The sequence below is a fragment of the Paroedura picta genome, chromosome 3 (genome assembly GCF_049243985.1).
Source record: "Paroedura picta isolate Pp20150507F chromosome 3, Ppicta_v3.0, whole genome shotgun sequence".
NCBI classification, from domain to species: domain Eukaryota; kingdom Metazoa; phylum Chordata; class Lepidosauria; order Squamata; family Gekkonidae; genus Paroedura; species Paroedura picta.
This window is the reverse complement of record NC_135371.1, coordinates 164,567,342-164,582,075: the sequence shown is the minus strand read 5'-3', so window position 1 is coordinate 164,582,075 and position 14,734 is coordinate 164,567,342. Positions and strand designations below refer to the sequence as shown.

Genomic DNA, 14,734 nt, shown 5'->3' with positions numbered 1-14,734 from the left:
TCAGGAGGTCCACCAGCAGGGCCAGAACTTCAGAAACCATCCCATTGTTTCCCTGCCCCCTCCCCAAGCACCAAGAATACAGAGCATCGCTGGCCCAGACTATTACCTTTAGTGATGAGATGCTACCCAGAGCTTGGTCATAGTAGCTCAGGGATTGTATAACCCTCCTCCCCTCCTACTCTTGATCACTAATGGTCCTACCTACCGTTCTTTGAAACACTTCTTTGTTGGTGACCCTTGTTTGTGAATAAGACTGAAAAACAGATTTTAATGAGATGTGGCCAGCATCAGATTGAATTGGATTAGGACTGAAAAAGACATTTGAATTGTACATACCTGCAGGTATGTAATTTTAGAGTTTGAGCCAGTTTAAGAGTCTCAACTAAAAGTTAGTCTCCCCTCCCCCCAAAAAAAAGATGTTTGATAATTGCGCTTGTCATTCACAGCCAAATTATGATTTGCAATTGGGAGTGAGGGAGTGAGGGGGAATTTATTCACATAAAGCCCTAAGAACCTGTACTGGGCTCATGAGCAGGCTACTTTTATTATCTCAAAACTTTGGATATTTGTCTGTTGAGTGGCACAATCAGATCTACAGCTGATGGCTCTCTGGGAACTAAGACCTATGACCAGGGATGGACATGAAAATCCTTAGCTCTTCAGAGATGATACTGGAGTGGCAGCAGGGATCTTTTCCTCCTTTCTGGGAGGGTTCATCTCTCTGTCTTCATTTTGAACATTGCTCTAGAAGCCTGTGCCTCATGGTTTAATGCCCCCCTCCTCTTTAGAGGAACCTGTCACCTTCAGCTAATCATGCCTTGGTGGTCTACAAAGGCCTTATGCTTTGGTAGCATCTTGTCAGCTCAGACCTTTAGTAAAGAAAGCCCTGAGAACCCTCTGAATTTCTGTGACCTGGGTGAAAGGTAAAGGGCATGAATGCCCATTTCTTACCAGCATGATTTCACTTGTGCAGCTCAAAACAAGATGAGAGGTGCCTCACTCCCTTTGAACTAGCTTGCTTTCACCCCTGGAGGAGGGTCACCCTCGTGATTAGTGAGGTGGGAAATCAGCCCATGCTCCGTTTCCTAGAAATCCAGATGTTGCTATGTCCTGTTTACATATTAGCCAAGCCATGTGTGGATATGTAACTTCTGGTAAGTCTTGCGGCTGGTTTTAAGCCAGGGGAACAAAAAAAGGCTTGCACAAGAAGGGAGAACAAGTTGCCAGCAAAGCCCATTAGTCACCAAGCCTTTGGCCTAGTTCTCTCGGTTCGTTTTTATGAGGAGGTGCAAGAGCCTTAAGAAAATTGCTGATGTCCTCCTTCCCATCAGTCTGATAAGATATCGATCATACCCCCAGGTACTTCACAGTTGCAACATAGAACATGTCTGGTGCAGTGGTGGGGAGAGGTGTACTCTGAGCTGGAGAACAGTGTTTGAGTTCCCTCTCCTCCACATAAAATTAACTGGGTGACGATGGGCCAGTCCCAGTTCTTGCAGTCCTACCTACCTCACAAGGACTGGAATGTTTCTATAAGTCCCTTTGAGACTCCCTAAGGTAGAGAGAAGCAGGTATAACAACCTGTTCTTCATCCTCATAGAGTCATAGAATCATAGAATCATAGAGTTGGAAGGGGCCATACAGGCCATCTAGTCCAACCCCCTGCTCAACGCAGGATCAGCCCAAAGCATCCAAGAAAAGTGCGTATCCAACCTTTGCTTGAAGACTGCCAGTGAGGGGGAGCTCACCACCTCCTTAGGCAGCCTATTCCACTGCTGAACTACTCTGACTGTGAAAATGTTTTTCCTGATATCTAGCCTATATAGTCACGGTACTTGCCACTGGTGATTGAGCCAAGGGTGGCATCACGAAGGTTTGTTACTGTATGAGACTTTGAATACAAACCAGGTTAGAAGTGAGAGACATAATAGCCATCCTGAATATCCAGCAGTTGTGGTTCTGAGCTAGGGCCTGCCAGTGTACAGGCAGTAAGCTGCAGTCCTCTTTTTTGCATGTGTTTTCAGTGGTGTCTACGACTGCCCTGTTCATTTACGTACATCGAGAAGCAAACAGTGGGAAATTCACCCCTCCCTGGCAGGGCCGCTGATGAAACCAGGGCACCCAGTGGGCTTCAGTGCAAATCCAGCCTAGCCCATCTTTCTTGTCCTGCCCCTGCCCTTGTTGTCTTCCAGAACCCGAGCACGAGCTCTTCCTGGTTTATGGCAAAGGCCGACCTGGCATCATCCGGGGGATGGACATGGGCGCCAAAGTGCCCGATGAGCACATGATCCCCATTGAGAACCTGATGAATCCCAGAGCCCTGGATTTCCACGCAGAGACCGGCTTCATTTACTTCGCTGACACCACCAGCTACTTGATTGGGAGGCAGAAGATTGATGGAACAGACAGAGAAACAATTCTGAAAGACGGTAAGCGCCTGGTCAACAAGGGTGAAGATTCCAGCCACCCCAAGTACACCCCTTGCTTGCTTGGAACAGGCAAGCGGAAACTTGTTGTATCAATTCATGCCCTAGAATTTTATACCTCTAGTTCACCGCCGTTGGCAGCCCAAAAGGTTGCACTAACTCAGTGGTTCTCAACCCGGGGGTCGGGACCCCTTTGGGGGTCGAACCACCATTTCACAGGGATCGCGGCAGGGCGAGCAGCTTGGCTTGAGGGGGGCGCTGTCGCTGTTGCCATTCCTCCGAAAGGCACCCACCAGTTTATATACAATTTTTATACAGTGGATCTTCATGCCATTGGTCAGTTTTGGTTTAATTTCTGTGAAAGAACAGTGGCATAATTTTATGGTTGGGGGTCAGCACAACAGGAGGAACTGTATTAAAGGGTTGCGGCATTAGGAAGGTTGAGAACCACTGCACTAACTGGAGAATCTTGGGAGAATGGGGTTGAAATTGCAACAGGATTTGGATAGAATCTCAGTAGGTATATGAAATGCGGTGCCCCTTATTCCTCCATTAGTTTTACTATTTCACATGTTTTAAATCTCTTCATGCTACCTTGCTTGTGTGTTCCTAAATGCCCGGTCCCGTCTTTGCTTCTCGCTCGGCATCCTTTATGCATCTGCCGTGCCCCGCGCCCGGTCTCGTTCAGCGAGAGACCTCATAACGGAGTGGTGCTTGGCACCGCTCGTATGGGCCTGTCACTTTCGCTTCCCTCCCTGGTGTCTGATGCGTCCCCCTCTGGCGGAAGGCTCGGCCTTACTGAGCGCTTTGGTTGATGTTAACTCGTTCCAGGGATTCACAATGTGGAAGGCATCGCTGTGGACTGGATGGGCAACAATCTCTACTGGACCGACGACGGCCCCAAGAAGACCATCAGTGTTGCCCGGCTGCAGAAAGCGGCCCAGACGAGGAAGACCCTGATTGAAGGGAAGATGACTCACCCACGCGCCATTGTGGTGGACCCTTTGAACGGGTAGGGGTGGCAGCGCTATTCCGGAAAGGACTGTGGGTGCTGGCTTTTTGGAAGCGGGTGGGTGGGCGAGGGAAGACCAGCCAGTGATGTCAGGTTTCCAATTCTCTTGTTAGCGGCCACGTGTTTTTTTTACATCGCTTTGTAGCATTTCTTAATAAGCACTTTGTACGAGCTTGGCTGACCGAACCGTTCAAATATGTAAGATTGCTTTGTGGCTCATAATAGAGGGGATGGGACCGGCCGTAAGATAGATTGGCTGGAATGTTTGTTTTCGAGTCAGGCTTTTGGAGGCAAATGTCCAATTCATTTCTGTAACAGAACAATAGAGACTAATCTCTGGAAATGCCAAATTATAAACACAGGCAAACGGCCGAGACGTCATTTCGTATCGCCAACACTGTATATATACATGGAACTTTATTTTTATATCAAAATTTATTTATTTATTTGGCTGGCTGGCTTGATGTGTGGATGGATGGATGGATGGATGGATGGATGGATGGATGGATGGATGGATGGATGGATGGATGGATGGATGGATGGATGGATGGATGGAAGGATGGATGGAAGGATGGATGGATGGATGGATGGATGGATGGATGGATGGATGGATGGATGGATGGGTGGGTACCCTTGCTCCTCTCTCCAGTGGAGACCCAAAACAACTTAGAATAATAGAATCATAGAGTTGGAAGGGACCTCATGGGTCATCTAGTCCAACTCCCTGCACTATGTGGGACACTCACATGCTCAACTTACCATTTAATTCTCCTCTTCTCCAGAACAACAGCCCTGTGATGTAGGATAAGTTGAGAGAGTACGATTGGGCCATAGTCACCCAGGTTGTTTCCTGGGCTGAGTGGGGATTCACGGTCCCATTTCACAAACGTCCCTTCAGTGGGCTTTTACAAACTTTCAAAGTCCAACCATTCACCAAAATATCCATTCATTAACTTCTCTCTCTTAACACACTTCCATTGGAGTTGGTATTATCTCCCTTTTCTATTGGACCAGGAGCCCCCAACCCTTTTGAGCCTGTGGGCTACATTTAGAATTATGTCATAGTGTGGTGAGCACAGCAACAAGATGGCAGCTACAAAATGTCTGCCAAAGGAGCTGGAGCTTGGCAGAAAACGATTGCCACAATTTAACTTCAGTAATAGAGTGTTCTAGTGGCAGCTGCTGCTGAAGAAACCTTTTATAAAACCTGCACAGCAAATCAGAAGCGTGGCTGGGCAAAAGCTCTGCCTGACCCCACCCACTTCCTAAAAGTACTTGACAGGTGCTGGAATAGTGTTGGTAGGCACCACTTTGGGTACTGATGAGTTCCAGGGGTGGCCTAACTGTGTCCTTGGACCACAATTCCCATCAGGCCCTGCCAGCACGAAGGGATATCTTCCTAACCAAAGAAAACGCCAAAATATAACTGAAAGCCTAGCAGGCTTCCTTTATACAAACACAAATGCATTTCCCATTTAACATAAAGCCACCCAGTTCACCATCTGAAGCTGTCAGGTGCCACATTATGCCTTTTTCCAAACGACAGATATAAACAAGCCAGCAAATCCACATTTGGCAAATCACCCTTGTAGGCTTCCAATGAAATCCATTTGTTTTCAGGAGCATTGGTGTTGTTAATTATGGACTGTGGCGAGGAGCAGCTTCATGGAAATGTATCAGTCCTATTTATTTGTGGGAGGGTATTGCTGTGTCTCTCATGACACAGAGTGCCTCTTGTGGCGCAGAGTGGTAAGGCAGCAGCCATGCAGTCTGAAAGCTCTGCCCATGGGGCTGGGAGTTCGATCCCAGCAGCCAGCTCAAGGTTGACTCAGCCTTCCATCCTTCCGAGGTCGGTAAAATGAGTACCCAGCTTGCTGCTGGGGGGTAAACGGTAATGACTGGGGAAGGCACTGGCAAACCACCCCGTATTGAGTCTGCCATGAAAACGCTAGAGGGCGTCACCCCAAGGGTCAGACACCCTTGGGGTGACGCCCCAAGGGGGAAAAGGTACAGCATATTGATGTTGCCGCATAGATAAGGTAAAGGTATCCCCTGTGCAAGCACCGGGTCGTGTCTGACCCTTGGGGTGACACCCTCTAGCGTTTTCATGGCAGACTCAATACGGGGTGGTTTGCCAGTGCCTTCCCCAGTCATTACTGTTTACCCCCTAGCAAGCTGGGTACTCATTTTACTGACCTTGGAAGGATGGAAGGCTGAGTCAACCTTGAGCCGGCTGCTGGGATCGAACTCCCAGCCCCATGGGCATAGCTTTCAGACTGCATGTCTGCTGCCTTACCACTCTGTGCCACAAGAGGCCCATGCCACACAGATAAGGCTGTCTAAATATTAAATTGAGAGAGAGGGATGGAGGTTTATAGTCCACTGGTAAAGTGTGGATTATGATTTTGGGTGTGTGCATTCTGCATTTGTGCAGCTGTGCAATTTGTTCATCAGCATCTTGTTTTCATTTTTCCAAAGCAAGTTGGTTGCCATGAGCCTTTGGGGAGGGCGGTATGTAAATGTGGATGGATGGATGGATGGATGGATGGATGGATGGATGGATGGATGGATGGATGGATGAATAGGCTTGATAGTACATGGGTAATCCCCAGAGGATTCTAGCAATCTATAAAGGAGAGCCAGGCAGGACTCCTAGGGCGCAGGGATAAGACTTTGGCAGCCTCCATGGCTCTTTCCTTCTCCCCAAGATTAACTGGAACAGAATTAATTATGCAACACGTGTATATTATTGTGCATTGCAAAATCCGATTTGTTTGGGTGCAAAGTTCAGGCTCACTTTTCCAGAATCCTAACCTGAATGGGTATTTGCATATCAACTGCCAGTTTTTGAGTTTTTGGTATGGAGGATCTAAATAAGTAAAAGCTACCAGTAAGCTTGCTGCTGGGGGGTAAAGGGTAATGACTGGGGAAGGCACTGGCAAACCACCCCGTATTGAGTCTGCCATGAAAACGCTAGAGGGCGTCACCCCAGGGGTCAGACATGACGGTGCTTGCACAGGGGATACCTTTACCTTTACCAGTAAGTCACCAGGGTTCTAGCAGAGTCGTCCTGGTTTTTCTGAAGGTTTTGCCTGCTTTCTAAATGCTTGCGCACGTGCAGGTCTATGGTCGGCTTGCTTGGGATGTGGGTCACAGAATTTCGACTCAGTGGGAGGGTCTTTTCGTCTCCCTTTCTTTTTGATTCTTGCTGCGTTGACTCCCCAAATGCTTCACTCCTCGAGTCCTGTCTGCTTTCAGACAGGCGTCTCAGGGGCTGCCAGTCCCTGCAGGATTGAAAGGCACAGTCTGCTCCTAGAAGCCGCTCAGACAGGCCCAGCAGGGGGGTGGAATTACAATGCGTGCTCACTCACTCATCAACGCACTCGGTCTCCATAAGCACAGCAGGGGCAAAGGGGGGGGGGAGTAAACTTTATCGCCGTCGACTGTACCATTTCCTCCTAGTCGTAATAGTCCATTTTTCTTGCTTCTTCCCCACCGAGTCAAAGCAAGGTTCAAGAATCTCATTACTTAAGTTCTGGGTCCTGGAGTCCAGGTGACACCGGTCAGATCCCTGTGCCGACTAACCTGTCAGTTTGCATGTGTCTGTAGCTGTTTGTGCAGTGCTTATCAGGCGTTGCACGACAACTCAGATTGAATTAGACACACTGCTTGATTAATACAAGGCTGTGAGAAGGGGCAGGGTATTTGAACTGAATTTGTTACCCAGGAGGAGAGTGCAGGGCCCAAGATTTTCAAGTAGAGTCCTCTTCCTTGAACTCCTCCAACTCATTTCTAGTCCTCTTAGGTCCTGCTTCTGCTGTGTCAGTTGTCTCAAAGTTTCCTTCCTTCCTTCCTCCCATCCCTCCCTCCTTCCCTCCCTCCCTCCTTCCCTCCCTCCCATCAATCCCTCCCTCCCTCCATCCATTCATTGTATTTATATACCACCCTCCCTGAAGGCTCAGGGTGGTTTACATGAAACAAGGGCCTGGATCTCTTCTGGATGCTTGTTCCACCAGGTGAGCGCCAGGACTGAGAACGATCTAGCCCTGGTTGAGGCCAAACGTGTTTCTTTGGGGCCAGGGATCATTCGCTGGTTGGTGTTGGCCGAGCATAGAGCTCTTTGGGAGCCCGTGACTTCCTTGCTGGTATCCAAGTACCAACCAGGGCCAATCTTGCTTCGTTTTCTGATAAGGTCAGGCTAGCTTGGGCCATCCAGGGTAGGGTAGTATTTTTGTTGTTGTTGGTAGCTCCTATTTTCTAACAGTGTTATGACTGCACATCAGGTATCTCTTTTTTTAAAAACAACAGCAAAGCAAATGGATTTGGTATCATATCTAGTCCTGCCCTATATAAATGGTGTCTCTGAACAGCAAATTCACCCCTGCTGGCGTTTCAAATTAGTAGTTCTAGATATCTGTCCTGAGCAATGGAAAGAAAAGGCCAGAATTCCTAAGGGACCATGCCAGCTCTCAACTATTCTTTCCTGGACTCCAAATATCCAAAGGTGTGAATAAAAACCATCTGTAAAGACTGCTGTTTATTTTCATACTTGCTCAGAGTCTGTCCCTGTCAGTGTACAGTCTTATTCTTCAGAGGAAGATAAATGCCTTACATTGAGAGCCTTAAAGCTCCCACGTCCAGTCTTTTATTACCCACAAGTCCAAATTTACTTAGTATGGTGACCCAGCCAATGGCGACTCAAGTTTTTTGACAGTGACCTTGGCATCCATCTAGTTCAGCATTCTGTTTTTGAGAACCCAACAAACAACACACAAAGGGCAAAGCTGCCCACAACATGAACCTCAAACAAGTGGCATTCTAACATACACAGCCTTTGCGTATGGAGATTACATTCCAGCTATTGTCTACCCTCTCCATCATTACATCCTCTAATCCCCTCTAAGAGACTAAGGAACTAACTTTGGTAACCATCAGGACATGGTAGATACTATTTCCAGGGTTAGATCTTGATTGCCAAGAAATGACCAGGGTTAGATCTTGATTGCCAAGAAACTCACTTTAGTAACCATCAGGATATGGTAGATACTATTTCCAGATCTCGATTTCCAAGAAATGTCCAGGGTTAGATGTTGATTTCTAAGAAATATCCAGGTTAGATCTTGATTTCCAAGAAACTTACTCTAGTAATCATCAGGACATGGTAGATACTATTTCCAGGGTTAGATCTTGATTTCTAAGAAATGTCCAGGGTAGATCTTGATTTCCAAGAAACTCACACTACTAATCATCAGGACATGGAAGACATGGAAGATACTATTGTTTTCCAAGAAAAAAATCAGTGGAAAGGGCCAGGGTGGCCATTAGGAAGGGCTGGCCCACAACCCCTTTCAGAGGCCTTGCAGTCCATTTTTGGGTCCTCACCCACAGCCCTGGAAAATACTATTCTAACAGGTTGGGATTGGTGATCTCAGCCAACTCCAGCTTGTGCAGAGTGGCACTTAGGGAAGGGAGGCAGCTCAAGTGGGGATCTTGTAGAGGACATGGAGTCCTCCTTGTAAAAGCTGCCATTTCCTCCAGGGAAAATGATCTCTGGAGGCTGGAAATTGGTTGTAATTCCAGAACTCCAGGCCCCACCTGGTGGTTGGTAATTCTCTTGTGCGTGCAGGGCCTACCGAAGCACGATGCAGCAGGCTGACAGGTAGAATGTTAAGCCAGATGGGCAGATGCACAGCTGGAGGGAGGGCCTCCTGGTTGAGAAACACCGATGCACTGGAGGCTATGAAAATTCTTAATGGGATTATAATGCAAATTCCGGGGGGTGAATTTTTCAACCAGAGCACAGTTTGCACCAACTTGACTGAGATGTTTATTGTTTTGGCATTCTTTATTTTCCCTGATAGTTCCTCTAAAGAACATAAGGCAATTTATGCCAACAGTAAAGAGAATTTAGTCCATTTTTCCTAGTCCCACTAAGGCACAGTAAGTCTATGGAACAGAACAGTCTCCAGAGAGCAAAACCTCAACCTGTAATTTATCACACCCGTAACTTTCAAGGTGTTACAAGGAAATTCTTTATAGATGAACAGATTTTTCTTTTTTCACCATGAAATCTAATGCCATGTCTTATTCTCTAAGATTAAGACTCTGACTAGATGACAGTTCCTAGATTCCATGCATGAACCAGGCTGATCCCTTAAGAACCAATGTGCTAGAGGGGCTAGATTCACCCCCCTCCCCAGGTTGGTGTTAGCACCTGGGCGTCGCCAGCTAGGCCCTCTCTTGGGTATCAGTCTTGGGTGCAGGGCTTGTTTTATTTATCGTCTGTTGCTGTGTATTGTATATTGTATCAGTATTTCCTTTTAATGGGGGTTTTAATGGGATTTTTAATGAGGACCTTGTGACCCGCCAGGAGCCACTGTATGGGAGTGGCAGGATGTAAATCACCTAAATAAATAAAAATAAATAAATCCATTATCACTTTAGAGACCAATAAGTTTTCAGGGCATAAACCTTTGCAAATCAAGGCTCCTTTCATCCAGTTTATGCTCCTCTCCTTCTAGCACGGTTTAGCACTTAGGAGAGGGGTAGTCAAACTGCAGCCCTCTATATGTCCATGGACTACAATTCCCAGGAGCCCCTGCCAGCATTCGCTGGCAGGGGCTCCTGGGAATTGTAGTCCATGGACATCTGGAGGGCCGCAGTTTGACTACCCCTGAGTTAGGGTGTCATTTGGGAGAACCAGATTCAGATCTCCATTTTTAAAAAATAAAATAAAAAAATAAAAAAAATAATAAAACACGCTGGGAGACTTTGAGCTAGTCACTCTTTCTTAGCTTAACCTCCCTTACGAGAGAGTTGCCCAGCCCAAACCTGTCATCGCAGGATTGTAATAAAGATAAAATGAAAGGGAGAACAACACATATTTTTGTGAGCTGTTTGGAAGAAGAGCTAGGATTAAAATGTTCTAAATAAGTACATGCATGTACCTAAAGGATTGGGATACTCCAGCCAATTTTCTTCATGGCTGGTGGTTATGGTTGAAAGTCAACTCATTTTGGGATAAGATCTTGAAAGCACGTGGAGTTAATTAAGGTAACATTTTACTCCTGTACTTATCTTATTAGAACACTCTGATAAGTAAAATTTTCCTACCCTGGTAAGGGAATTAATAGCAATATGGCTGTTGGCAGCAAAAAATTTAATTACCTGATAATACACAAAGCTTTATAGGCCTTCTGTTAGAAGGTAGTGTGGAAAAAAAAATGAGATCTTTTAATCTCAGATAATGATCTCTTTACACCTTAAAGTAATAAATAACCTAATTTATTCTACTAAATAGATGGCTACTTTTCTTAGAATATACAGTGGAGAAAGTATCACAAAGTAGGAAATCCCCTTAAAAGTGTCATTTGATTAGTATTTTCTAATTATTTGCATATGAGCAGATAATGAAGTATGAATTCTTAGAAATACAATGGTTATATCTTTAACCTTTAATAGACAAGATGTAGATTTGTCTCTATATTAGAAGGCACATAAATTATGCTACTAAGTTTTAGTGGATACTGGTTGATTTCAGTTCCCCCCTCTTGTCTTCCTGTTGCTATTTTGAAAATCTTAAATAACCCCCCTATAAACTGTAGAAAGTTTCATGGAATCATAGAAATGGGACCCCTAGAGCCATCTAGTCCAACCCTCTGCAGAATGCAGGAAGTTCACAACTACCTGCCCACCCGCACTGACCCCAATTCCATGCTCAGATTATGCCCCCCCCCTTCTGGCCTGAAAGAAATTTGCTTTCCAATCCCAAAGTTGCAGTCGGCATTTCCCTGGGCATGCCAGAAATGGCCACAAGAGCCAAGCACCGATACAGCCCCTTCCTGCCCACCCACTCACAATCTGCCGAAGTTCACAGAATCAGCCTCTCCATCAGATGGCTCTCCAGCCTCTGCTTAAAAACTTCCAAAGAAGGAGAACCCACCGCCTCCTGAGGAAGCCTGTTCCACTGTGGAAGCGCTCTGTCAGGAACTTCTTCCGGATGTTTAGCTGAAAGTTCTTTTGAATTAATTTCAACCTATTGGTTCTGATCTGACCCTCAGGGGCAGAAAAAGAAAGGTGCCCTCAGGGGACAGTAACCATTTATTCTAAAGAATCGTTGTCTATAGCACTACTTAAATTAAACTGTATGTAAAAAAGCAATTATGGGATGACTGAACTGCTAGATTTGAGTCCAGTCGCACCTTAGAGACCAATAAGATTCTCGGGATATGAGCTCTCAAGAATCAAAGCTATCTTGTGTCAGATACAAGTAGGAATGAAGATCCCAGAGTCCTAATACCCCAGTCTGAAGGTGGAAATGGCATTGCATAGAAAGGAATCAGGTTGCAGAGGTACAATGCAACATGTAATCAGTTCAGCTAGATCAGGGCAGGGCAGAAGTGCTCAGGGGCAGAAAATGAGCATCTATCGTGAGATAAGAACTGTTGTTCTGAGTCACTGAATGTAATGAATAAAAGAATAAATGGATACTGCAACTTATCTTCCAGGTGGATGTACTGGACCGATTGGGAAGAAGACCCAAAGGATAGCAAGAGGGGGAAGATAGAAAGGGCTTGGATGGACGGCACCAACCGGAATGTCTTTATCACTTCCAAGACAGTCCTCTGGCCCAACGGACTGAGTCTGGATATTCCAGCAAAAGTGCTGTACTGGGTGGATGCCTTTTACGACCGGATTGAGATGGTTTTGCTGAACGGCACAGAACGCAAGGTCAGTGACGGTGACGTCTTGCTCTCTCACACCTGTCTGTATTAAAAATCACAGAATCATAGAGTTGGAAGGGACCATGCAGGCTATCTAGTCCAATCCGCTGCTCAACACAGGATCAGCCCAAAGCATCCCAAAGCAATATTCTTTGTACTGGTTGTGTCTAAGGCTGAAAGAAAAAGAAAAAAACTATCAAAAAAGCAACATTCTGATTAAAAGATTTGAGAGATAAATAGGGGGGGGGGGAACCCCTATTTGTTCGTATTCCTTTGAGATGGAATTGCTTGAGCAAAAAACGACTTCCTATGCAGTGGTCTTATCACCTGGGCAGCACAGCTCCCAAAGGGTTAAAGGCAGCGAGCAGGGTTTGCTAGAACGGCTGGGCAAGGAGAGGTGTGGGTTTTTTTTTTTTTTTACTTATTTCATTTCATTTGTAGCCGGCCTTCTTGACTGAGACTCAAGGCAAATGACAAAGTATGAAGAACAATTCATTCATGCAGTTAACTTTGTAGCCCTTTCATCCTCTCCAGCAGTTATTCAGTATACCAAGAGAAGAAGAGAAAAAGCATAGAGCAATACATGCAAAAAATTTGACAAATCTCCAAAATTTCTTTTTAAATTCCATTTTGATTTATTACGCTAAAACAGATGGTAAAAAAAAAGATGGTAAACAGATGGTAAAACAAAAAGCTGCATGTATAACCATAAGTGTTTGAAGGTCAGTGCATGTTGATTCAAGGAACAATGAAACCTTCAATCCTACATTTAAAAATCTACATTACAATCTGAATTTTAAAAAATCCATTGACTTCTCCAAGACACCCCCCTTTCAGTTCATACAGATCATTGTGTGTCCGAAAATAAGGGAATAGTTGGCCATGAATAATAATAAACACACATCAACTCACAAGCAGAAAACAAATACTGAGCATCGCACATTACAACTGTTAAAAGAGCACTTCGCTAATTTGCTTTTAATTGAGTCATTGCAGAGCATTGTGATATGCTGCTGTTACTGCGTAATGCAGAGAGCTCCTTCAGTTAGAATGTCACTGGTTGATGCATATGCACTCCATTGTTCATTACGTCCAATTATTCTATTAACTTTTTCTTGCCTACTGCGCTTATTAATTGCAATGCATTTAGTGAACGTTTGTCTTTGCTTGGAAGGCTCGGCTGATTGATACGATTTGTAGCAATGCTCACAAAGGGCTCTGACAACTCACCGCTTGAAAAAATAATGCTGTTAGATTATCTTCAATTACTTTACATCTGCCAGCCCACCGCATTACCTTGCCAGGCAATTTTATATAAGGCATGCATTTCTGATGGGCTTCTGGGCTGAATGAGCTATATTTATTCCTTCTCCCCGTCTTTGGGCCCGATGCCAAAAGATGGTCTGTCCCTAAGAGAGTAATTTTGATTCCTCTGTGCTTTACAAGAGTAATAGTGGCTCTCAACGTCCATGCCCCTACAAAAAGGGCTGTGATAGCCTGGCTAACAGGGAGGTGTAGGGGGATGAAAATTCATCATTTTTAATAATTGGAGTTGTAATTAAAGAAGTGTAATGTTTGCCAAAGAAGAAAAAGTCTGTGTCTGTAAAGCCTGCATAGAACTGGTAGGGTGTTTATTCATAGTTCCACAGGGCCTGTAAAATGGCAGTCTTCCACCAGGCCTATGGTTAAGGCGAGGCCAGCCAAGAAATATAGTAGCCTCCCCTCTCCGTGCCTGTCTCTCTATAAGAGACCTCCCCTGTATAGGGACTTGTTATGCCTACTGAATTCACTAGTTAAATTGTGTCAGCTATGGAATCTAAAGCTCACTTACTTTGGACACATCATGCGATCAAACTTGTTAGAAAAAGCATTAATGCTCGGCATGGTCAGCGGCAAAAGGAAACGTGGATGCCAAAGGATCTGCTGGCTCGACACGATCAAAGTTGATACAGGGATGACCATGAACCAACTAAAAGAAGCAGTTAGAGACAGGGAAGCATGGCAAAGACTTTCCTGTAGAATTGCCGTGGGTTGGACACGACTGAACGGATAACATCATAATGGAATCTATTGTATTTTATTATGTTTTTTATAGTTTTAAAGGTATACAAATGTTGTAAACTGCCCTGAGCCCATCATTGGGCAGGGGCAGTCTATAAAGAAAGATGGTATTCACAGGTTGTGTCCACACAGCAAAGATTCTCCATTTTATTTTCATTGCCAGCAAAGCCTTGTCCCTTGGCAATGGAACATTTTCTATACACTTTCCTCCATCAGCCCCTCATGGCCACCATTTCCCATGTGCTTCCCCTCCTCATACCACTGGAAAACTTTTTTTTAAGTCAATAATTGCTGCAATATTATAGCGTTATAACGTTATAACGCTATAACAATTATCTTTTAAAAATTCCCTCATAAAGCCCCCTGTTGGACATAGTGGGGAAATGGTTGTGAGGGGCTGATGGTTCCTGTTGTAAGAATGTGCCCAAGCACATTTGGGAAAGAACATAACAAGGACAAGAGAAGTCCAATTAGAGCTTCACATCTTGTGAAAATTCCAAATAAAAAAAAAA

General features: G+C 45.1%; 1 protein-coding gene across 6 annotated transcripts in view; it reads left to right on the top strand.

Moving 5' to 3' along the window:
• Positions 1-14,734, top strand: part of LRP1 (LDL receptor related protein 1) — a 423,359-nt gene that overhangs the window by 263,457 nt on the left and 145,168 nt on the right. For all 6 annotated transcript variants that reach the window (XM_077329218.1, XM_077329223.1, XM_077329222.1 and 3 more), the window contains 3 exons: positions 2,193-2,429; positions 3,258-3,438; positions 11,946-12,168. In XM_077329218.1, the coding sequence (XP_077185333.1) occupies positions 2,193-2,429; positions 3,258-3,438; positions 11,946-12,168 (641 nt within the window). The remainder of the gene's footprint in view (positions 1-2,192; positions 2,430-3,257; positions 3,439-11,945; positions 12,169-14,734) is intronic.